Source organism: Camelus dromedarius, chromosome 12, assembly GCF_036321535.1.
Source record: "Camelus dromedarius isolate mCamDro1 chromosome 12, mCamDro1.pat, whole genome shotgun sequence".
Taxonomy (NCBI): Eukaryota; Metazoa; Chordata; class Mammalia; order Artiodactyla; family Camelidae; genus Camelus; species Camelus dromedarius.
The window spans coordinates 6,830,695-6,855,793 of record NC_087447.1 but is presented as its reverse complement, the minus strand read 5'-3'; the positions used below and the strand labels follow the sequence as shown (position 1 = coordinate 6,855,793).

At 49.1% G+C, this 25,099-nt stretch overlaps 1 protein-coding gene across 2 annotated transcripts; it reads left to right on the top strand.

The window, feature by feature from the left end:
- The first annotated feature begins 5 nt into the window (after positions 1-5).
- Positions 6-24,701, top strand: CAPN1 (calpain 1). 2 transcript variants are annotated; one of them, XM_031448083.2, is made up of 22 exons: positions 6-138; positions 1,471-1,738; positions 1,897-1,966; positions 2,234-2,352; positions 3,865-3,998; positions 4,086-4,254; positions 5,088-5,171; positions 5,498-5,583; positions 5,920-5,994; positions 6,131-6,291; positions 17,836-18,014; positions 18,995-19,006; positions 19,785-19,996; positions 20,090-20,129; positions 20,717-20,782; positions 20,869-20,926; positions 21,716-21,780; positions 22,185-22,253; positions 22,474-22,552; positions 23,064-23,180; positions 23,522-23,580; positions 23,953-24,701. In XM_031448083.2, exons 2-22 carry the CDS (start codon positions 1,472-1,474, stop codon positions 23,977-23,979), a joined length of 2,148 nt encoding a protein of 715 aa, XP_031303943.1. In that variant the 5' UTR covers positions 6-138; position 1,471; the 3' UTR covers positions 23,980-24,701. The 2 variants fall into 2 exon arrangements, with proteins under 2 accessions (XP_031303943.1, XP_010994317.1); XM_010996015.3 differs by lacking the exon at positions 6-138 and adding an exon at positions 288-751.
- Positions 24,702-25,099: the final 398 nt, after the last annotated feature.

Here is a 25,099-nt window from a genome sequence, read left to right as displayed (position 1 = left end):
GGGCGGGGAGCGGGCCCTGCCCAGGAGCCTGGCTGCGGCGCGGACCCGGCGGGGTGGGGCTGCCGTTTGCCGAGCGTCCGGCAGGGGTCCGCTCGCCGCCAGCCCGGCCCCTCCTCCGAGCAGCTGCCGCAGCCCGAGGTAATCTCGGCCCCGCGCTAGGGGCGCGCGGGGACAGGGGTGGGGGGACAGCTGCGGCCCCGCGAAGGAGGGGCGCCGGGGGGACAGACCTGAGGCTGCAGGAAGCGGCGCTGCCGGCCGGGACGCCCGGGAATGCCCTCCGGGGCGCCGCGTGGGGTTGGGCCGCCCAGCCCTGCAACTTGAGCTGCTGCCCCTGGTTAAAAATACCCCCTGTCGCGCCCTCTTCCCTCCCCCTCCCCTGCGGTGCCCTTCCGTCCAGCGCCCAGCCCTTCCACCTCGATATGCGCTGGCCCCTCCCCGGGGACAACTCTGCCTTTTACTAATTTGTCCTCTCGCGGAGTTGGCCCAGCGCCTACGGAGGGAGGGGCCCGGAGACTCCTTGAGTTAGAGAGATAAAGAAAGTGCCCGAGAGATAAGGGAGAGTAGAGAGGAAGCGGGCTTGGAGCTCGAGGAGGAGGAGGAGGAAGAAGAGAAGAGGGAGAAGGAAGGAGGGCGGAGGGGCCTCGGGAGGAGGGCGGGGAGGAGCGCTCTTCCTGGTTGGGCCCTGTCTTGAGCTGCCGCTGGGGAAGCCAGCCGCAGGGACCGCAGCGACCCCCAGACACTGCTCCCCCAGGTAAGGAGCTGGGTGGCCGCACCGGGATTCCTGGACCCTGGCCACAGCTCCCGGGCTGAGGGGCTGCCTCTACCCCAGCCCTCGGAGTGCCTGGGACAGGGGCGGGGGCTCGGGAAGCCGCACGGCTCAGGCGGCGGTCGCAGCCTGCGCTCCACGCTGTCTCCGGGGTCTGGGCTCGGGGGGAAGGCTGGAGAGGAAGGGAGTGAGGCCCAGCGGCCCTGTTCTTCCGACCTGTCTCAGGGCCCTGGGACGGGGGACCCTGGCTGCCTGGACTTCTCAGCTCCCAAGCCAGGGAAAGGGGCCAGTGCATGGGAGCTTGGCTAGTTTGAGAAGGAGGGTTATAGGAAGGCAGTCAAAGAGGCCTTCCCTGAGGTCTCCCACTTTACTGGTTCCCTGCGTTACTATCTCGGGCTCCGCCCTGCCCCACCTGGCTGACTGACCCCAGGACTGCAGGCCCAGGACAATGGGAGTCTGTGAAGAGAGGTGGTAGCATTGTAGAGGCGTAGGGAGGTGGTGGCCAGCACACCTGCTGGATGGGAGGCCCCCTCTCCTGAATTCTGGGAGCAGGGGGAGGTGGCAGAGAGCCCTGATTCCGTGAGGGGAGCAGTGAGGAGACCGCAGGTTTGGGGAGGAAGGGTGGCAGGGGCCAGAGAGTGGCGTCAGCAAGCAGGAGCCCCAGTTATAGACCTGGGCTCTCAGCAGGCCCGTCTGTCTCACAGGATGGCCGAGGAGATCATCACTCCGGTGTACTGCACCGGGGTGTCTGCCCAAGTGCAAAAGCAGCGGGCCAAGGAGCTGGGCCTGGGCCGCCATGAAAACGCCATCAAGTACCTGGGCCAGGATTTTGAGCAGCTGCGGGCTCATTGCCTGCAGAGTGGGGCCCTTTTCCGTGATGAGTCTTTCCCCCCAGTGCCCCAGAGCCTGGGCTACAAGGAGCTGGGCCCAAACTCCTCCAAAACCTATGGCGTCAAGTGGAAGCGTCCCACGGTGAGAGGGGCCACCCTGGGTGGGATTCAGTTTACCTGCATCCTGGGTGAGGAATGTGAGCAGGACTCCAGGTCCCTAGTGGGAAGTTGCTCTGGGATGGCTGGGATCCAGTTTCTAGGAGGGGCTGGCCCAGAGACAGGACTCTGGGTCTCTTTCAGGAGCTGTTCTCAAACCCCCAGTTCATCGTGGATGGAGCCACCCGCACAGACATCTGCCAGGGAGCGCTGGGTAGGCCCTGGGGGGTTCTGAGTGTCTTTTCCATGGTAGTTCCCCACACCCATTCTTTCCTGCTCTGCCTCAGCTCCTCCCTCCTGCAAGCCTAGGCAGGCTCTGGCTATCAGCGCTGGGGCTGGTTTGCCCAGCTTGCTGGGTCTTTTCTGTAAGTTGAGGGGCACCCTGCCCAGGGAACCCCAGGTTCTCCTCAGTATGGCACCCATGTGCACTACTGGGAGCAGATTGGTGGAGCAGGCCTGACGTGGATCTTTCCCATCCCAGGGGACTGTTGGCTGCTGGCTGCCATTGCCTCCCTTACCCTCAATGACACCCTCCTGCACCGAGTAGTTCCGCATGGCCAAAGCTTCCAGAATGGCTATGCTGGCATCTTCCATTTCCAGGTGAGGAGCCCCACACCCACCTGGGACAATGGGATTGGTGAGAGAGGGGTAACAGGAACTGGAGGAGGTGAGGACCACTGACCCATACACAGCAGTCTGAAGTTAGGGTGGCTCAGGGCCACACCTTGCAGGGCCAGCCCTCCCTCTCGAAAATACTTGACTTCTTGATTCCATCTCGGATCTGTCAAGTGTGAAAAGGTCTGTCATGTGTGAAACGGTTGGGCAGGTATTTGGGCTGGCAGTTTTCCTGGTGGTTGTGCATATAAGGGGAGATGGAAGGAAGCGCTTGGAAGAGTAGAAAGGTTTCTGTGTTACATCCTGTGGGAAATCCTTTTCCTCCTCAGGGTCTCAGCTTCCCTGTCTGAGAAATAGAGTGTTCCCCTGGGGAAAACAGACTAGCACATGTGGCCATCTACACCGTTGTCATCGGTCTCTGCACCCACCCACCCCAACTCTTCCTACACTTTGGCACCCTCCAGCCTCTGAGAGAGCCCTGCAGAAAAGACTCAGGATTAAGCCTATTTAAACCAGCTTTTCCTGACGTTGTTTGCGCACAAGGCCCATTTTTTAAATCACACTGACGAATTCTCAATAAGCTGGTTTTAGGAGAGACACACTCCAGCAACTCTGGATGAGAACCTCTGGCCGTGGTGTTCTCTCCTTCTGCCTCGTCAGGGCGCTCCTTACCCTACTTCATCCTGACCCGCCTTGGTGCGCACAGTCTGCAGGACACACGGCGCGTTTAGATCTGCTTTGACCAAGTGCCCCACCTGCAGAGCTGGTCCGCAGGGGCGTGGCCTCGCCGCCCTTTCCCCGCCCCCTCCCCTCACTCCTCCAATCTGCTCCTACCCAGCCTCTGATTGGGTCGTTTACTCGCCCGTCCCACCAGCGGGTGCTGTGGGCCCACCTCCTCCCCTTGCTCCATTGTTCTGCACCCCACCCGCCATAGCACTTAATCACTTTCGGCTTGCTCCTGAAGGCATCTTGAAGCAAATCCTGTGATTGTGGGAGTCTAGTCTATCTTGTGGTTGAAGGATCTGGATGCCACATTTTCCTTCATACCTAATTTACATGGACACCCCCCACCCCCTTACACACACACACACACCACACACACACACCACACACACACACCACACACACACACACACATACACACACACACACACACACACACACACACACACCCCCTGGTTCCTGGAGAGCCAAGGCCCAAGGGCTTTCCAAGCTCTCCATACCTGAAGAGTCACCTTGGTCTGTTTCAAAAATATCAAAAAAGCTTTAAAAAAAAAAGCTTTACCTTCCTGATCTTCTTTCGTTTTCCCATGAGGAAGGCATTGCTGTTCCCTTTTATGGATGGAGAAACTGAGGCTCAGAGAGGATAACTTGCTTAGGTTCTGTATGTAGGACACATGACCTAGAATGTGGTATCTAATAAGTGGCAGAGCCGAAGCTTGAGCTCAGGCCCAGGGGATTTCAAAATAGGTACTCACTGTGCCCCTCCTCCCCCAGCTTTGGCAGTTTGGGGAGTGGGTGGACGTGGTGGTGGATGACCTGCTGCCCACCAAGGACGGGAAGCTGGTGTTCGTGCACTCTGCCCAAGGCAACGAGTTCTGGAGCGCCCTGCTAGAGAAGGCCTATGCCAAGTGAGTAGGGGCCCAGGGACAGGTCCATGCCACCCTGGGATTCGGGGTCCTTCTTAATGCAGAGTGCTGACCTGGACCACCCCACAGGGTGAATGGCAGCTATGAGGCCCTGTCCGGGGGCAGCACCTCCGAGGGCTTTGAGGACTTCACAGGCGGGGTCACCGAGTGGTATGAGCTGCGCAAGGCGCCCAGCGACCTCTACAGCATCATCCTCAAGGCACTGGAGCGAGGCTCCCTGCTGGGCTGCTCCATTGATGTGAGTGCGCCCCATTCTGTGACCTGAGTCTTGTCTTACTGTTTCCTCTCCCAACCCACCCCAGCCTCAGACTTGTCCCAGGCTTGGCTTCATACCCCATCCTTAACCTCACACCATGCCCAGATCCTGACTGAGCCTCGTCCATCCCTTCAGTCACATTCTCCACCTCCATGCCCAGTGTCATCGGGTCCCCCAAACCTCAGACCTCTGTGTGTTTTCCTGACTTCAGCTCCTTGTACCTGTCATCTCAGGCTGTGCCCATCTGCTGTTGAGTTCACAGCCTCAGACCTCAGCTCTTCCCTTGTCCCAGCTCCCGTGAACCCCAGCCGCATTCCCGAACTTGCTCCATTCACTCACTTTGTTGCTCTTCTGTTCCCACAACTCATCCTGGCATCCCTCATCCTTGATCTCAGGCTCCACCCCCACCATCACTACATCCTCCACTCTCACCTTGGCCCCACGCTCTTCCCCAGTCCTACCTGACTCTAGCCTGTTCTCACCCCCCTTCTCTGTCGTACCGTGTCCCTCCACACAAGGTTCTCTGAGGGCCTTGTGGCTCTGGGATGAGGGGAGGGGCTATACATGGCTGTATGTGTGTGCATGCGTATTTGCACAGGGTCTGGACAGCTCTGGCCAAAAGCAGTGTCAGTGGGGTGCCCAGGCTCCCCCACCAGTGGTAGCATCAGTGGAGTGCCTGAGCAGCCCCCCTTCCAGGGGCAGCGCCTGTAAGTGGAGATGATAGCTGGGGTCTCCCAGTAGCTGTTTGTGCACGGGGAAAGCAGCTCCTGACTGGGGGTGGGGACGCTGACCACAGCACATGTGCTTTTCTACAGATCTCCAGTATTCTGGACATGGAGGCCATCACCTTCAAGAAGCTGGTGAAGGGCCATGCCTACTCTGTGACCGGGGCCAAGCAGGTACTGGCCCACGTGGAGGCCTTCCTTCCCTGCTGGGTGGTTCCTGCCTCTTTGCCTTTGTGGCCTGTGACCAGGGCTGTGGGAGGGGCTGGCTCTTCCCTTGACCTCCTGTGGCACCTTTTCTATCTCCTAGGAACTCTCATCCAGAGATGTTTATCTTGTCCCTCCCTGAGTTACTGTAATTTGTGTGCAGTTTATTCCTGGACAGGCTTCTCAGCTCTGCTCTGGTGCTGCCTGCTGAGCCAGGCTCGGTGAGGGTGAGGTGGCAGGAATGGGTGTTAAAGTGCATGCCAGAAGCAGGCACTGATGGGAGCTCTGGGGAACAGGTGAACTACCAGGGCCAGATGGTGAACCTGATCCGGATGCGGAACCCATGGGGCGAGGTGGAGTGGACAGGAGCCTGGAGTGATGGGTGAGCGGCTGCAGACATTGGCTAGGGAGGCTTGGGGAGGCTGTTCAGTGCCAGTGGCATTTCTGCTCAGGGCTCTGCCAGCCTGCAGTATGGGGACTGCCCTAGCAAAGCTCAGGCTGTGCGGGCCACTGTGCCTGGCTTGTGAGCATCCTTTGGGCATCTGACCCAGCCCTCATGAGACAACTCCTGGGACTGGGATTTCTGGACTTGGCCTTGCAGAGGGTTCCTCACCTGGGCTGGGGGAGGACAGGCCCCAGGGACAGAGGCTGGGCAGGTCAGTGCCCGCCAGTCCCTGGCAGTGCCCGCCAGCCCCTGGCAGTGCCCTTTTCCCCACAGCTCCTCGGAGTGGAACAGCGTGGACCCTTATGAACGGGAGCAGCTCCGGGTCAAGATGGAGGATGGGGAATTCTGGTGAGCAGCCCCCTCCTCAGTGCCTCCCAGTGCCCCCCTGGGACAGGCACCCCAGCTCCCAGTCCCCACAGACCCCAGCGTGCCCTCAGCGCCCTGGTTGGGGACCACAACACACCTCTGCACCTCAACCCCCCAGGATGTCATTCCGAGACTTCATGCGCGAGTTCACCCGCCTGGAGATCTGCAACCTGACGCCTGACGCACTCAAGAGTCAAAGGTTCCGCAACTGGAACACCACCCTGTACGAGGGCACCTGGCGGCGGGGGAGCACCGCAGGGGGCTGCCGGAACTACCCAGGTGACCTGGCCTTGAGGGTGCGCAGGGCTGGAGGCTGGGCCCTGCTGCCTCGTACAAGGCATGTCTTTTCCCTGAGCCTCAGTTTCCTCACTAGTAAGATAGGGATAGTTGTGCTGACCTCGAGAATTTGCTTTGAGAATAAAATATTGAATCTCCTTGTAAATTCAGAAGAGCCACACTTGACTCCCCTGCTGGGGCCCGAGCCCGGGGCGCTGACCAGGGGAGAAGATGTGGTTGCTCTCCAGCCACCTGCCTGTGACTCCTCATCTCGACACCTCCCTCCTGCCCCACTGTCTTCCTCCCTGATGCTTCTGTCACCTTTCCCTGGGCTCCTCGATCCATGGCCTATCCTTCATCGCCCATCCTGCCTTCTCTTCTTATCAGACTAGAGTCATCATCCTTCACAGGTTGGAGTCACCATTTTAATCCTGCAAACACTCGAGTTTCCTGGCTCCTGTCGCCCCCCTGCTCCTCTTACCTGGCACAACCATAACCCCAGCTGAACCCTCGCCACCGTCTCTAGAGCCATGGACTACCTGGAGAGACATCACACAACTGGGGCAGTATTTCCCCTGTAAATTCACAGCTGCAAACCTCAAATGTGCACTTCGCGTGGGCCCAGCAAGCCCACTACTAGTTTGTAATGTTCCCACTCCCTCCTCAAACCTCCCTCCGCTACTACCCTCCTCTGATTTCACAGGACACCCCCTCAAATTCCCACGTCCAAATCCCCCAGCCTGTCTGGACCCCGCCTGTGACAGTGGCAGAGCTGTCCCTGCTCATGGGAACCCCCCACCTCTGCTCCAGACCCCCTTCCCCCTCACTCTGAAATGTTAATGCTCCTTCATCCGTCACCTCTCACTCCAGGTCATCATGGAGGTTTGCTTGTCTTAAAACAAAGCAACCCTCTCTTGACCCCACTTCTCCACCCATTTCTCTGCTCCCCTTCAAAGCGAAATCTCTCAGGATTGCCACACTCCCTGTTTCATTTCCCACTTCCAGTTCAGTGTTTAACCCACTCCAGTCCAGTTGCATCCCCATCAGCGGTGGCTGCTGCTGCTGCAGCCCTCTGTTGCCAGCTTCGGCAGCCCTCTGTTGCCAGCTTCGGCCTTGCCGAATCCATCACTGCTCATCCTCCGGCAATTTTCAGCATGGCTCTCAGCCCTCTGTTGTAAAGCATTCTTCTCCCTCATAGGAATCGGATCTAATTGCAGTTTTTTTCCCAAATAGATAATCACTGTTCCCTGTACCATGTGTGGAAAGTGCATCCTTTCCCTGCAGTGCCAGCTCCATCATACAGTTCCCACATACGTGTGGGTCTGTTTCTTAGGTGCCATTCTGTCCCTTGATCTGTCCCTCTGCCAACAGTGCACAGATTTAGTCGCTATAGGTGTATAAATCCTGCTATTGAACAGGATGAATTCCTTCTTCAAGAATCTATTAGCTATTCTTGCTCTTTTTTTTTCCCCATGTGAATTTTAGGATCAGTCTACCAAGTCCTACAAAAAGCCCCTTTGAGATTTTAATTTAGAATTGCACTGAATCTGTAGACCAATTTGGGGAGAATTAACATCTTTACAATTTTGAGTCTTCTTATCCCAGGATATGGCGTATCTCTTTATTTTGGCCTTTAATATCTTTCAGTAAAATCTGACAACTGTCATCATAAAGGGCTTATACACCTTTTGAGATTTATTCCTAGATACTCTATCATCTTGTTGCTGTTGTAAATGGTATGTTGTAAATGGTATCTCTTTTAAAATTGCATCTCCCAAGTCGTTGCTGATACTGTAGGATGCAGTTAACCTTTTAAATTTATTCTGGAAAACTTGTTAAACTATAGTTAATTTTACCCATTTATCTGTAGATTCTTTTTAGTTTTCTAACTGACAGTATAGCATCTGCAAGTGATGATAAATTTGTTTCTTTTCCAGTTCTCAACTTTTGTCATATTTTCTTGTTTAATGTGCTGGCCAGGACTGTGGAGTGCTGACTAGCACTGACCCTGTGCTGGCCTTACCTGTCTCTTAAAGGAAAAGTTTTACTACTGAATGTTGACTGTAGGTTTCATCACTGAACACTTTTTTAGCCTAGGGTTTTTGCTTTTTGGGTTTTTGGTTTGTTTGTTTGTTTGTATGTACCTTTTATCAGATTAATGCAGTTATTAAATACTTATAATATTATTTATTATTATTATTAGCTTTTTTCTTTTATGTGTTAAAATGGTAAGTTACATTTATCACTTTTCTAATATTAAATTAACCTTATGTTCCTGAGATAAAAACAACAGTTATGCCTAACTTTTTTTTATACGATAGTTTTCCGTCCATGTTGATGAGTGAGATTTACCTGTAGTTTTCCTTTCTCATACTTACCCTGTCTAGTTTTGGTATCGGTGCTATATTTGGCTGATAAAGTGAATTGGGGAATGTACTCTTTTTCTGTTTTCTATAAGAGTTTGCATGAGATGAGGATGATTTTTTGCTTGAAATGTTTGGGGGAACTGGTCTATACAGCTGTCAGGCCTGCTCTTTTATTTGTGTGAAAATTAACTTTGATATTGAATATCTTTAAGAGATTGGACTACTCAGGTCTTCTATTTCCTCTTGAGACTATTTTGATGAGTTTTATTTTCTAGAAGTTTATCCTTTGCATCTGTTTTCACAATTATTAGCATGAAGTCATCCTTAATATATTGTATCTCATCTGTCATGATACCATGTCTTTTGTTCAGTGTTGCTTATTTGCACTGTATCTTTTGTCTTTATTAATCCTATGAGAGGATCATCAATATTAGTCTTTAAAAACAAATGATTTTTTACTTTATTGATTCTTTGTACAGTATTTTTTTCTATATCATTAATCTTTGCTCTCCTGTTTGTTATATCATTCCTCTGCTTTCTTTGAATTTATCTTTAGACTTTATTTTATGACTTCTTTTTTTCCCTACCAGCTTTATTGAGATGTAATGGACATACAGCACTGTATAAAGGTGTGCAACATAATGATCTGACTTACATACATCATGAAATGATTAATGCAGTAAGTTTGGTGAACATCCATCATCTCATATAGATACAAAATTAAAGAAATAGAAAAAAATGTTTTTCCTCAGGATTTATTCTCTTAACAACTTTCATATATAACCTAGAGCAGTGTTAAGTTTATTTATCATGTTGTACATGACATCCCTGGTATTTATTTATCTTATAACTGGAAGTTTGTACCTTTTGACCTCCTTCATCCAGTTCCTCCTCCCTCCACCCCCTCAATCTCTGGTAACCACAAATCTGATCTCTATCAGTTTGTTTGTTTTTAATGTATAATTGACTTACAACACTATGTTAGTTCCTGGTACACAACCTAGTGATTTAATATTTCTATTCATTTCAAAATGATCACCATGATAAGTCTAGCTGTCATCTGTCACCATACAAGGATATTACAAAATTATTGACTGTGTTCCCCCCACTGTACATTTCATACGTTGGACTCATTTATTAATTTGTTTTGTGTTTTAGAGTCCACATATAAATGAAATTATACAGTATTTGTCTTTCTCTGACTTATTTCAGTTAGCATAATACTCTCTAGGCCCATCTAGGTTGTTGTAAATGGTAAGATCTCACTCTTTTTTATGGCTCAGTTATATTCCTTTGTATATATACACATCACATCTTTATCCACTCATCTATCTATGGACACTTAGATTGCTTCTGTATCTTGGCTATTGTAAATAATGCTGTTATGAGCATAGGGGTGCAGATATCTTTTTGAATTAATGTTTTCATTTTATTTGGAAAATACCCAGGAGTGGAATTGCTGGATGTTATCATAGTTCTATTTTTAATTTTTTGAGCAATCTCTGTACTGTTTTTCATAGTGGCTGCATCAGTTTACATTCCCACCAGCAGCGCACGGGGTTCACTTTTCTCCAAATCCCTGCCAACACTTATTTGTTGTCTTTTTGATAATAGCTGTTCTGACAGGTGTGAGGTGATATCTCATTGTGTTTTTGATTAGTGATGTCGGGCATTTTTCGTGTGTCTGTTGGCCATCTGTATGTCTTCTTTGGAAAAATGTCTATTCAGGTCCTCTGCCCATTTTTTAATTGGGTTGTTTGTTTTTTTGATATAGAATTGTATGAGTTCTTTATATATTTTGGCTATTAGCCTTTTGTTGGATATATTATTTGCAAATTTCTTCTCCCATTCAGTAGGCAGTTTTTTCATTTTGTTGATAGTTTCCTTTGCTGTGCAAAAGCTTTTTAGTTTGATATAGTCCCATTTGTTTATTTTTGCTTTGTTTCCCTTGTCTGAGGGGACATATCCAAAAAAATATTACTAAGACTGATGTCAAAGAGCTTACTGCTATGTTTTCTTCTAGGAGTTTTATAGTTTCAAGTATTACATTTAAATCTTTAATCCATTTTGAGTATATTTTTGTATATGGTGTGAAAAAGTAGTCTAGTTTCATATTTTGCATGTAGTTGTCCAGTTTTCCCAACATCATTTATTGAAGAGGCTGTCTTTTCCCCATTGTGTGTTCTTGACTCCTTTGTCATAGATTAATTTCTCATATTAGAAGTATGGGTTCATTTCTGGGCTCTCTGTTCTGTTCCATTGATCTATGTACCTGTTTTTATGCCAGTACCATACTATTTTGACTTCTGAAGGTTTGTAGTATAGTTTTAAAGCAGGGAGTTTGATACCTCCAGTTTTGTTCTCCTTTCTTAAGATTGTTTTGGCTATTCAAGTTCTTTTGTGTTTCCATACAAATCTTAGAATTATTTGTTCTAGTCCTGTAAAAAATGCCAGTGGTATTTTGATAGGGATTGCATTGAATCTATAGATTGCCTTGGGTAGTATGTTCATTTTAACAGTATTAATTCTTCCAATCCATGAGCATGGTATGTCTGTCCATTTGTTTGCATCATCTTCAGTTTCTTTCATAAATGTCTTATAGTTTTCCAAGTACAGATCTTTTTCCTTTTTAGTTAGATTTATTCCTAGGTATTTCATTCTTTTTGGTGTGATTGTAATTTTGTGACTTCTTAAATTAGTTGCTTATTTCATTAATTTCAGTTAATTTTTCCTGTATGTATGCACCTAAAATAATAATTTCTCTCCAAGCGTATCTTTGAGTTACACAATTTTTTAATTCATTTTTTTGGGTGGGAGGAGTGTTTATTTATTTATTTTAATGGAGGTGCTGGGAATTGAACCCAGGACCTTGTGCATGCTAAGCATGTACTCCACCACTGAGCTACATGCCTACCGAGTTACACAATTTTGATATGTAATGTTTTTAAGAATTGTGATAAAATTCACTTTTAATGTGTAAAATTCAGTGGTTTTTAATACATTCACAGTGTTTTATAATCATCACCATTATCTAACTCTGGAATATTTTCACTGCCCCCCAAAAAAACCTTGTATCCACTAGTAGTCACTCCTTATCCCCCTTACCCCCCAGCCCCTGGCAATCACGAATCTAATTTTGTCTTTATAGATTTGCCTATTCTGGACGTTTCATATAAGTGGAATCATGCAACACGTGGCGTTTTGTTCCTGGATTTTTTCCCTTAGCATCATGTTTTCAAAGTTCATTTGTGTTGTAGTGTGATCAGTACTTCATTTCATTCGTAAGGCTGAATAATTCCATGATATGGATATACCAGTTGCTTATTCTTTCATCAGTTGATGGATTGTATTCAGTTTGAGGCTATTATGAGTAATGAGCATGAACATTTATGTATACGTGTTTGTATGAGCATATGTTCTCTTGGGTCTATAAATAGGAGTGAAATTTTTAGGTTGTTATGGCAACTCCATGTTTAACTTTTTGAGGAACTGCACGCAAACTGTTTTCCAAAGTGGCAGTACCATTTTACGTTCCTCCTAGCAATGTATGAGGGTTCCAATTTCTCTACATCCTTGTTAACACTTATTGTCCAACTTTTTTATTATAGCCATCCTAGTGGGTTTTAAGTGGTATCTCATTGAAGTTTTGATTTGCATTTCCTTAGTGGGTAATAATGTTGAATATATTTTTGTGTATTTATTGGCCATTTGAATGTCTTTTTTTGGAGTGTCTATTTAAATAGTTTGCCCTTTTTTTTGGAGTGTCTATTGAAATAGTTTTTAGATTCAGTCACTTATCTTTTTATATATTCTTTATATATATATATATCTTTATATATTCTGGGTATGAGCTTTATGAGGTAGATGATTTGCATATATTTCTTCCCATTCTGTGGGTTGTCTTTTCATTTTCTTGATAGTGTCCTTTGAATCATGGAAGTTTTTAATTTTGATGACAAATTTTCTATTTTTTCTTTAGTTGCTCATGCTTTTGGTGTCATATCTTAGAATCCATTACCAAGTCCAAAGTCATGAAGAATTTCTCTTGTGTTTTCTTTAGAGAGCATTATGGTTTTAACTCTTATATTTAGGTTGGTGATCCATTTTGAGTTAATTTTTGTCTGTGGTGTGAGATAGATGTACAACTTAATTCTTTTGCATGTGGAAATCCAGTTGTCCTAGCATCACTTGTTGAAAAGACTATTCTTTCCTCATTGAATTGTCTTGGCACCTATGTCAAAAATCACTTGGCCATATACGTATGGGTTTACTTTTAGACTCTCAGTTTTATTCTTTTAGTCTGTATGTCTATTCTTAATGCCAGTAACACAGTGTTGATTACTGTAGCTTAGTCATAAGTTTTGAAATCAGAAAGTGTTAGTCTTCCAACTTTTTTCTTTTTCAAGATTGTTTTGGTTTCTGGGCCCCTTATAATTCCATACGAATTTGAAGATCTGCTTTTCACTTCTGCAAAAAAGGCTTTTGACCTCTTAATAAGATTAAGTCTTCCAATCCATGAATTTGCGATGTCTTTTGATTTTTCTATGTCTTCTTTGTTTCAGCAATGTTTTGTACTTTTCAGTGTACAAATCTTTTAACTCCTTGGTTAGATTTATTCCTGGGTATTTTTTTTGTTTGGATGCTATTGTAAAGGTATTGTTTTCTTAATTTCCTTTTTGGGTTGTTCACTACTGGTGTATAGAAACAACTGATTTTTGTCTCCTGATGTTTGTAATCTGCAACTGTGCTAAATGTGTTATTGGTTCTAACAACTTTCTTGTGGATTCTTCAGGTTTTTCTATATACAAGATCATATCATTCGCAAGTAAAAATAGCTTTCTTCCTCCTTTTCAACTTAAATGCTTTTCTTTTTCTTGACTAATTGCTCTACCTGGAACTTCCAGAACAATGTTGAGTAGCAGTGGTGTAAGCAGGTATCTTGTTCCTGATCTTAGAGGAAAGTGTTCATTCTTTCACCACTGAGTATGATATTAGTTGTGGGTTTTCATAAATACCCTTTATCATATTAAGGAAATTCCCCTTTATTCCTAAATTTCTGAATGTTTTTATTATGAAAGTATATTAGATTTTGTCAAATGTCTTTTTCTGAGTCAATTGAGATGGTCATGTATTTTTTGTCCCTATGTCCTGTTAACATGATATATTAAATTGGTTCATTTTCTTATGTTGAACTATTCTTGCATTCCTGGGATAAATTCTATTCCATATTGTGTAATCTTTTTAATATACTGTTGGATTTGGTTGGCTAGTATTCTGTTGAGGATTTTGATGTTGGTATTCATAATTTGGTCTGTAATTTCCTTTTCTTGTGATGTTGTTATCTGGCTTTGATATCAAGGTAATGCTGGCCTCATAGAATAAGTTAGTTTATCACAAAGAAATAATGATGTAAATGAGAAATTACATAGAATGATAAATAAAACACTGTACTTATATTAAAAAATAAAAATCTCAAATCAATAACCTAATTTTCCAATTTAAGAAACTAGTAAACAGGCAAACTAAACCCAAAGCAAGCAGGAGAAAGGAAATATTAAAGTCCAAGTAAATGAAATAGAGAAGAAATAGAGAAAAATCAATGAAACCAGCAGTTGGTTCTTTGAAAGCTCAGGAAAATTGGCGAACCTGTAGCCAAATCAACCAAGAAAAAAGAGAAGACTCAAACTACTAAAATCAGAAATTAAAGTGAGAACATCACTACCAACTGCTCAGAAACAAATGAATTATAAGGAAATACTGCAAACCATTGTTTGACAACAAATTAGATAGCCTAGATGAAATTGTCAAATTCCCAGAAACAAACTACTAAAATTAACTCAAGAGGAACAGAAATCTGAATAGACCTGGGTAACAACTGAGAGATTGAATTAATAATCAAACATCCCAGTTAAAACCACCTATGCTGTTTATAAGCGATAACAACTAAAATATTGAGCTATTGAAAGATTTTGGAAAAGGCTATCCTTTGTTTGGAAAGTACATTTACATTCAGAGTGATTACTGATATATTTGTATTTATTTCAGCAGACCCACTATGCATTGTCTGATTGTTCTTCCTGCTATGCCTTCTTTTGGATTGAATTTTTTTCTTTCTGCTAGCTTTTCCCTCTGTGGGTTTGGAAGACGTAAGAGCTTGCTTAGTAAGTTCTAAAGTTAGTTGATCAGGATCTTTCTTTACCCTCTACCTGAACAATGTAAAGACCTGAGAATATTTCACTTGAATCACTGCCTCCCTTTGTTCAGTATGCTGTTTTTGTCTAGTATTTTAATTCTAAACACTCTTCTGCCTGCTGTAAGTTAAGCATCATCATCATTACTTCACATAGTCCATATTTGTTTGATTATGCACACAAAATCAGTATTTTTGCTCACCATTCCCAGACCTTTCATCTGAGATCATTTTCCATCTGTCTGGAATATGTCCTTTTGCATTTCTTTTAGGGCGAGTCTTTTGGTGGTAAACTTTCTCAGTATTTGTGTAAGATGCCTTTATAGTGTGCTCATCCTTGACAGTTCTCTGGATGTAGAGTTCTGGATTGACATTAATTCACTTCATTCTGCTTCCATTGTTGCTATGTGAGTCAGGAGTCTGTCTACCATACCTTCTGAAATGGTTTGTTTTTCTCTTTTCTAAGATTATTTTTCTTTGATGTTCTACAAGTTGACCATGATGTGTTGAGGTAGGGATTTTTAAAATTCTCCTTTGGATTTGTTGAGCTCCCTGCGTATGAAGTTTGATGCCTTTCAGCAACTCTAGAAAATTCTTACCCATAATCTTTTAGACTATCACCTTCTTCCTACTCTCTTTAATTTCTCTGTTTGAAATTCCAGTCAAAGGTAAGGTGGACCTCCTCAGTCAGTCTTCCATATCTCTTAACGTCTCTTAAATGTTCCACCTCTGAATCTCCCCGGAATGCATTTGGGTAGTTTCTTCTGATTCATTCTCAATTCACTAATTTTCTTTTTTGCTGTGTCAAATCTGTTGGTTAATCCTTCCAACAAATACTTAATTTCAATAGAAAGATTTATTTCTGGAAGTTTTAAAGGCTCTTTTTCTTATCTGTTCATTCTTGCTCATATTTTCAAGTTTTTCAAGTTTCATCTTTTATTTCTTTAAATGTAGTAAGCTTAGTCTTTCACATTCTGTGTCTGATCATTTCAATATCTGAAGTCTTGAGGAGTTTTTTTTGTCTATTGTGGTTACTAGTTCTCAGCCATCATGTCTTGTTTCCTTGTGAGATTTTTGGCTCATTTGGCCTAGAAGGTTGTCTCTGGGAGTTCTTAGAGTTCTTGAATGAAGTTAAGTCCCTTGAATGTTTCTGCCAGTCACCTGGGATACTCCCAACCCAGGACTTCTAAAAATAAATTCTCCCCTTAAGGTTTTTTGTTTTTTTTGTTTTTTTTTTTTTAACCTCAACAGCAACATAAATGAAAACTGCAAGCTCATGTGAAGGCTGGATTGTGATTATAAATTCTTGGAGAACTTTTTCCTTCCTCCTAGTGGTTTTATTTTTCTTTCACACTTACACTGCTGGTGTTCATCACAGAGCTTCTAATCTTATTGCAGGGGTCTCCTATTAGACTTTATCTCCTGCCCCTGTGCTCAGGACTCAAGGTCTCTAGGAGTCAACAGAAGTCCTTTGGCGTTATTTACCTTTTATGGCTCCTAATTTCCATTTTTTTAAATAGCTTTATTGAGATATAGTTCATATACCTTATAATTCACCCATTTACAATGTGAAATCCAGTGTGGCTTTTAGTATATTCACAGAGTTGTGTATCCATTATCACATCAATTTTGGAACACTATCATTACCCCAGAAAGAAACCCTATACCACCGAGATGTTATTCCCAAGCCCTTCATCCCCAGGCTACCACTAATCTACTTTCTGTCTCTATGGATTTGCTTGTTCCAGACAATAATATAATATAAATAGGATCATACAGTACATGGCCCTTTGTGACTTTCACTTAGCATAACGTCTTCAAGGTTCATCCATGGTATATAGCTTGTGTCAGTGCTCCATTCGTTTTATTGTTGAATAACATTCCATTGTTTGGTTATATCGCATTTTGTTTACTCATTCATCAGTTGATGGGAAATTGGGTTGTTTCTATCATTCAGTACTATAAATAATGCTGTTATGAAGTGTCACACACAAGTTTTTATATAGACATATGTTTTCATTAACCTTGGATACATACCTAGGAGTGGAATTGCAGGGTCACGTGGTAATTCTGTGTTTCACCATTTGAGGGACTGCCAGGTTATTATGCCAAGTGGCTGCACCATTTTACGTTCCCACCAGCTGTGTGTGGGGTTCATTGCTTATTATCTATCTTTTTTGTTTGTTTTTGTTTTTCAGGGGGAGGTAATTAGGTTTGTTTGTTTAACTGGAGGTACTAAGGATTGAACCCATGACCTCATGCATACTAAGCATGCACTTTACTACTGAGCTATACCCTCCCCCTATCTTTTTGATTTGTGTTAATTTTGTATATGGAGAGGGGGGAGGCTGTGGTTTATTGGTGCCTTTAAAAAGAAGTTTTGTGTATTCAATCCAGCACGTGGTTGTTTTAGTCAAGAGGGCTGTTCAGGCAGCTGAATCACTATACCAGTCCCCCTCAGCCCTTGCAGCTCTGTGGCTGCCTCTCAGACCCCGCTTTCTCTCACCCTCTTCTAAGTCATTGTCCACACAGCAACCACCTTCTAAAATCCTAATCCAATCATGCCCCTCCTGGGGCAAGCCTGACTGGAAGTCAATCCACACTCCTTACCTCTGCCACCTCCCAGGATCCCTTGTGCTCATGAGCCCTACGTGGGGGTCTTTTTGTCTCTCTCCTCCTGGCTCCTGCCTCTCAGGGCTTCCCCTTCATGTCTCAGCTCAAATATCATCTCAAAGATTCCTTCCCTTTGTAATTGTTCTGTTAATTAACCTGACATGCTCATGCTTCGCCTCCTCTTCTGGAATGTGAGCTCATGAGGACAGGGATCCTGTGTGTCCCCACTGCACATCTGTCGCTTGGTACATGGTGGACACTTAGTAATATTTATTGAATGAAGGAAGGAAAGAAGGAATACGTGGAGGAGGGGAAGGCTTGGTGTGGGGCTGCTCTGCTCTGCCTCTCCTGCAATCCCTGCCTCCCTACCTCTTGCAGCCACCTTCTGGGTGAACCCCCAGTTCAAGATCCGGCTGGAGGAGACAGATGACCCAGACGACAACTATGGGGGTCGTGAGTCAGGCTGCAGCTTCCTGCTCGCTCTCATGCAGAAGCACCGTCGCCGGGAGCGCCGATTCGGCCGTGACATGGAGACCATTGGCTTCGCTGTCTATGAGGTGAGTGGGTGGATCCACCCGACACTGCAGAGAAAGCCGGCCTCCTGGCCCACCACAGGCAAGCTCTGCCAGGGGCGCCAGAGGACGCCGCTGCACCCGCCCATCAGAAGCCCACGGACGGGGCCAGTCACACCCCTGAGGCGGAGGGCCTTAGATGGAGCCTTCTAGAGGCACCTGCTGAGGCCCTTTTGCCAGGACTGGGGCAGCCAGGAACCTGAAATTCACCCATGAGGCAGAGGAGGGGAAGGAAGATATTTGGCTAGGGGAGGGGAAGACTGCGATTCTCCCCCATCCTTAGAGGCTGGAAGGCTGCACTTGGGTAGAGGGCTCTGGCTTAGCTGACACCTGGGAGGCAGCTTCTGGGAGACAGGCTTTGGCTCAGCTTCAGAAAGAAATGGGCAAGTGGTCTGCCCTGGAGGAGCAGTGAGCTCCCCATCTTGGAAGTACGTAAGCAGAGGCTAGCCGTGGAGGGCGCTGTTTCATGCACTGTGTTCAAGACAAACTCCTGGATTTCCTTGGTGGAGGTAAAGGATGGCTACAGCCTCGGCCCAGGCCCAGAGACCTGGCAGCAGATTGTTGTGGACCTCCAAATGTCCCTGGGCTGGAGGACTTTGCAGCTAGCCGCCCAGGGGGCTGTCCTGGAGGCTCTGGTTCAGAGCTGAGGTGCAGGGCATTCCAGGGACAAAGAGGGCCCTGCCTGGGCCTCCCTCTAGGGGTCCTGGGGTCCTTCTCTGGCATTAAGGCAGGTCTGGGTCACCACTGGCCCCAGGGCCAGGGCCCTGCCCTCTAGTCTCCTTATCTCATCATTCTCGTTTTAAGAACTCAGAGAATATATGTATATATAAGCATGACTGGGACTTTGTGCTGTGTACCAGAAATTGACACATTCTAACTGACTGTACTTCAATTAAAAAAAAAAACTCAGAGCCCCTGCCCAGCACATCCCATGCTCCCTCTAATGCCCCTTGTCTCTCTGGCAGGTCCCTCCGGAGGTAGGTGGCTCGCCTGGATTCGCACATACTTGAACACACATGGCCCGACGGCGCCCAGAGGGGAGCAGGACGGCCGATCGCCCACATGTAGAGAGCTAAGAAGGCACCTCCTTTTACGGCTTATGAAGTGCACCCACACCCCTGCCCACTATTCAGTGGACAGACCAAACATTGCCTTCCTGGGGGGTCAGAGCAGGTAATAAGTAAGGGAGCTGGATTTGAACCCTGGCCCTCAGAGCCCTGCCCGACACACACACATGAAGCTCTTCCTGTCTCACTGTTTACACCGAGTAAGTGCTGGCTGAGGCCATCTGGGGCACTGGTTAGGAGCAGGGCGGTGGATGGGCTGAGTGTCCTGGACCCTTGAGCAAGTTGCATAAGCCCTAAGCCTCAGCATCAGTGTCTGTAAAATGGACTGTCCTGAGCATTAAGTGAGGTGCCACATGGAAAGGGCCCTGCAGTGTCTGACATGGGGGACCTCCAGGTGAGGATAATGAAAAAGTAATTTCATGGTGTCATAGGATCTACGCTCACCTCCATGGTATCTCCTCACCTTGACCCTGTGCAGTAGACAGGGCTGTTACACCCATTTTACAGATGAGGAAACTGATGCAATATGACTTGTCAGTGTCAGGCAGCCTGAGGGTGACTGAGTCATGACCCAGTTCTCCAGCCTCTTGGCCAGAACTTGGAGCCTGGGGTCTATGTCTGGGACGGGGGCAGCTCCTCAGGGTGGGCTGAGGGGCAGCTGCAGCCCCCACTCCTCCCCTCCCACCAGCTGGTGGGCCAGCCAGCTGTGCACCTGAAGCGGGACTTCTTCCTGGCCAACGCGTCTCGGGCCCGGTCAGAGCAGTTCATCAACCTGCGGGAGGTCAGCACCCGCTTCCGCCTGCCGCCCGGGGAGTACGTGGTGGTGCCCTCCACCTTTGAGCCCAACAAGGAGGGTGACTTCGTGCTGCGTTTCTTCTCAGAGAAGTGCGCGGGGACCCAGTGAGTAGGAGGCCACTTCGTACTCTGCTCCCTACCTGTCCCACGCCCCTCCTGCATCCCCCTTGACTGGTCCCTCTGTCTCCCCACCTGCAGGGAGCTGGATGACCAGGTCCAGGCCAACCTCCCCGATGAGGTATGTGCCCTTCCCCCACCAGCCACCCTCCTCTCCTTCACCTGGGGTGTGTGATGGGGACCTGGGTGTCCTGTCCCCTGGGCTCCAGCTGGCAGGGCAGAGCCTTTCCTGGAAGGAGCCACAAGAGTAATACTAACCTGTCATTTGCCCAGCACTTTATAGTTTGCAAGGGACTTTGTGATAATAGTGGCGCAGGGTCCCTGGGTTCTCACTCTGCTGAGTCAGTGCTGAGCTCCTTACGTGGGTCACCCTGTTTCCTCCATAACAACCCTGTCAAGTGCTGTCACCTTCCCCCCTCCCAATGGGACACTCAAGTTCAGAGAGGCTAAGGAACTTGCCCAAGGTCATGCAACAGGGATTCAAAGCCTCACCCTTCATCATTGAACTGAACTTCATTCTCCACATTTAAGCCACAGGAGTCTGGGACAGGGGTAGAGCAGGGGCTGGGTTCCCATTTTACAGAGGAGAATGATGCTTAGCAAGGGGAAGTGACCCATAGCTGATGAGTTGTCCCAGCCCTACCTCCAGCCCATGCAGGGGCCCAGGCCAGGGCACCCCTGACCTGCTCTCTCCGCTTCTCCATCCAGCAAGTGCTCTCAGAAGAAGAGATTGATGAGAACTTCAAATCCCTCTTCAGACAGCTGGCAGGGGAGGTAGGTCCGGGTGTGCTGGAGGGGTACTTGGGGGCACCGAGAGACAGCCTTTCCCTGGCGGGTGCCATCCTCCCTCTTCCTCCCAGGACATGGAGATCAGTGTCAAGGAGCTGCGGACCATCCTCAACAGGATCATCAGCAAACGTGAGCGCCCTTGAGTGGCCACTCTGCACCCTGGGTCCTGCCTTGAGTTTCCTCCAAACCCCAAAAAAACCTAGGCTTCTGCTCCCACACTGAGGGGAACCCAAGCCCCTGCTCTTCGTGGGTGGGGCACCTTCCACTGTCTTTCTGAACCCTGCTCACCCCCATTTTCCTCCCAAACTCCTTGTGCTATCTTGCTGGACCCCGTTCTCCATGCCTGAGCGCTGTGCGTGGTGTGATTAGAAGCTTAGCCTCCCAACAGCATCTTAGTGCAAGAGTACAGCCTCTCTTCCTACCAGAAGATGCACCCCTGGGGCCCAGGAGGGTGGCTGGCTTTACCCCTGAATGTGCCCAACTGAAGGCACCCACTCCCCAACCTTCCCTTTGCCCCCGCCTCCTAACTCTGACCTCTGACGTCTGACCTCTGTGCTCTTCCCTCAGTCCAGAGCCCTCTCCTGCTCTTCCCACCCTTCGGGGCCTGCAGCAAACCCCACCCCTGCCGTGACCACCGTTGCTGCATGTTCAGCTGCTTTTCTTTCCCATTGTTGAGCCTGTTTCATTTCACTCTGGTCTTATTGTATTGACGTGGCTGTGGGGACGCCGGCTTGATTGCTAAAATACTTTAAACTGTTTTCTGATGATAAAAACAATCCTACACATCTACTCTGCTAAATTTTACACACCAGGGAACAGGATGGTGCCCCCCAACCCCCATCCCACCCAGTGCCCCCAACACGGGGCAGGGCCTGGAGGCTGGCAGGGTTGAGATGTTGGAACTGGTTTTCCTTGCAGACAAAGACCTGCGGACCAAGGGCTTCAGCCTGGAGTCCTGCCGCAGCATGGTCAACCTCATGGACGTATCCTCCCTCAGCTTCTGCCTCCTGAGTGGTGCTTGGGGTGGGGGGTGGGCGTGGGAAGGGCACTCAGTGACCCGTCCCGGGAGCAGCACAGAGAAAGGGACAAGTTGGACAGACCAGTTCCTTCCTGGCATCTTCCCCTTGATTGGGGAGGGGAAACTGAGGCACAAGCCTGTGTCAAGTGAGAGGTGGAGCAGCGCCTGGGTCCGCAGGTGACCCTAAGGTGCTGTTGGCACCCCAATTCAAGCCCCACCATGGGCCAGCTGTACGCGGGCTCTTGCCCCTTCTCCCCTCCCTTCCCCTTATCTCGCTCTCTCCGCAGCCAGTCTCCCCCTCTCCCTGGGGCTCACTCTCACCCTGTGCCTGGTTTAAGCTATGGAGTTGCTTTCTTAACGGCTGCCCAGCGTGATGGCAACGGGAAACTGGGCCTGGTGGAGTTCAACATCCTGTGGAACCGCATCCGGAATTACCTGGTAGGTGGTCCCTGCTGGCAGTGCCCTCCCCGCCTCTGTGGCCTCAGGCTCCTGGCTGGCTGTGTGGACTAGGTCCTGGCCCTGGGTCTACCTCTCTGAGCCCATATATCCCAGTGACTGACCCCCTTCAGGCCTCTCCCCTCCACCCTCAACAACCCTCCACCCGGAGCGGACAGGATGGGCTGGATGCTGGGCTGAGCCCTCACCCTCTGCTCCCCAGTCCATCTTCCGGAAGTTTGACTTGGACAAGTCGGGCAGCATGAGTGCCTATGAGATGCGGATGGCCATCGAGTCTGCAGGTGAGGCCCGAGGGCTGGTGGTACTGGTGGAGCCCCAGGTCACTTTCCTGACAGCTACCTGGGGCACTGGCCTTGTCCCTAAGGGGTGATGGCAGTGTTGGTGAAGCAGTAACAACCCTTTTATCTCAGTTACTGAACCAGAGCCTTACCAGCATTTCCTTTTGTCCTCACTGCAACCTAAGGAGTATAGGCTCTTTTATTATCCCATTGAGCACAGAGAAAAGTGCAGCTCAGAGAGGGGAAGTGACTGGCCTGAGGCCACACAGCCAGGGAAGAGTGGGACCAAAGTCCAGTGAGAGGGGTGCAGGGCCCATCCTCACAGTCCCACGTCAGCGTGAGGCCAGGCACTCAGAACAAATGAAATTGGACCCCAGGGCCATGATGGCCACTCCTGATTCCCTGGGGCTGTCCCGTCCTCAAGCTCCCTCCCACCACCTGGCACCCCCCACTTCTCCATCCCCCAACCCCCTCCGGCTGCACCTCCCTGGCCTCACTTGCTCTCCTGGGCCAGGCTTCAAGCTCAACAAGAAGCTGTATGAGCTCATCATCACCCGCTACTCGGAGCCCGACCTGGCCGTGGACTTCGACAACTTCGTGTGCTGCCTGGTGCGGCTGGAGACCATGTTCCGTGAGTGTCCCCATCAGCTCCCACCTCCAGCCCTGTCCCAAACTCGCCCCTGTGAGCTTGTGCAAATGACAGGTACAGTCTTGTGCTGTGACATGTGCCCAAGAGGCAAAGGTCTTGGGCAGTTGAGGGTCCAGGCGGGCTGCGTGCCAGGAGACAGGGAATGGGAGGGAACTGGGGAGGGGTCTCCTAGGCAGCAGGAAGGGCTGCTCCCCAGCTATGAGGGTGAGAGCTTGGGGTACTGTGGGGAGGTGGGGGGTGAGGCAGGAGGTGGGGCAGGTCCTGGCCCTGCCTGGTTGTCCCTCTGAGACTTAGCCCCACATCATTGTTTCTTGAACACATAGGGTTTTTCAAAACTCTGGACACAGATCTGGATGGAGTCGTGACCTTTGACTTATTCAAGGTGGGACTGTCCTCTGGCTGGGTTGAGGTGGGCACTCAGGGGTAGTGGAGTGTTCTTACCTTCCCAGGTTGGAGCATGCGGCCTCAGAGCCAGCCCTAAAGGCCCGCCACCTGAGTCCTGCAAGGATACGGTGGGGTGTCTGGGTTTTGGGAAGGGAGGGCCAGGCCCCTGGAGGCCTCTACAGGAGCCAGTAGCCTGGGCTCCCCCTGGGGTAGAGGAGGTCAGAGAGGGGCTCCCTCCCCAGGAGGGTCCCTCTCCCACTGACCCTCAGAGTGGGTGAGAGGCCGACAGCTCCTGAGCCATGGAGCTGAGAGGCTGGACTTGGGGTTTCTGCCCCCGGCTGACCCCTCCCTCCATCCTCTTTGCCCACAGTGGTTACAGCTGACCATGTTTGCATGAGGCGGGGGCTCGGGCCCCTTGCTCTGTTCCTCTGCTCTCCTCATCTGCCAAGCCATGCCTTCCCGCCACGCCGCCCCAGGCCTCAGCAGCTGCAAGTGCCTTCCTTGGAGCAGGAGGCGGCCTCATCCTCCTGTCCCCTCACCTCCCAGCCACCACGGTTCATCTGCTCTGGGCAGAGCTGTGGTTCTCCCTGCCTCCACCGGCCACGGGCTCCGATGGACTCCCCCAGCCTCTCCGGTCGCCAAACCAGGAAGGCAGCTTTTGCTTGTTCCTGCCTCAGGATGGGGCTCCCCAGGGAGCTGACAGCCCCAGACCTCGAGACCTCCTCTCCTCTCCCTCCACAGGCCACCCATCCAGTCCACCCACCGGCCTCACCTGCAGACTTTAAACTATAACCACTAGCTCTGCACAGTCTGCAGTCTGGATGTGCGGAGCCCCCTCCCAGCTAGGGCCTCCTCCCTGGGACTGGGGGCGCCTCTTCCTTCCTGTGTAGAAGCCAGTGCCCCTCTCTGGCCCTCCTCCCACCTGCCAACCAGGAGCGGCCTGGCCTGGGGGGTGGTCAGACCTTCCTTCCCTCTCCCCCTCCTTTTTTATATTGGTGATTTTAAAGGGGACTCTTCAGGGACTGATGTACCAGTTGTGGGGGTGCTAGAGGCACCTGGGCATGGGGATATCTCATGTTGCTTGCAGAGAAACCCCAGCTAATAAAGGGAAAGGCCCCACCTCTTGTCTCTGGATTGTGTTTCTATCTAAACCTGCTGCCCGGGAGGGCACAGCAAGCCTTGCTCTGCAAGGACCACCCAGGGCCTCACACCCGCTCCTGCCCTGGCTCCATCTTCTCCATCACCCTGGAGGCTCGCACCCCTGCTACAGTACTGAGCACTGGGAGGGAAGGATGGGGCCCCGCTGCAGGGGCAGGGCCACGCTGCTGAGGTCCCAGGTGGCCCTGCTGGTCCTACATGCCCGCCTCCTTCGAAGCCCAAAGGCCTGACCCCTGCCTTCCCTGCACACTGCCTGGGAGGCTCTGGCTGAAACTCAAACCTTTACTTAGCACAAACCTGACCCCCTGGGGAGCTCCCCAGGGCACAGAGCCTCCTTTAAGCCTTCCTGGGGGTGTGGG

Bases quoted from the DNA above. Each gene is read 5' to 3' on its own strand.
- CAPN1 (XM_031448083.2), top strand. From the start codon at position 1,472: ATGGCCGAGGAGATCATCACTCCGGTGTACTGCACCGGGGTGTCTGCC. The intron at 1,739-1,896 runs GTGAGAGGGGCC...GGTCTCTTTCAG, and splicing joins TCAAGTGGAAGCGTCCCACG to GAGCTGTTCTCAAACCCCCA. The intron at 23,181-23,521 runs GTGAGTGTCCCC...TTGAACACATAG, and splicing joins GCGGCTGGAGACCATGTTCC to GGTTTTTCAAAACTCTGGAC.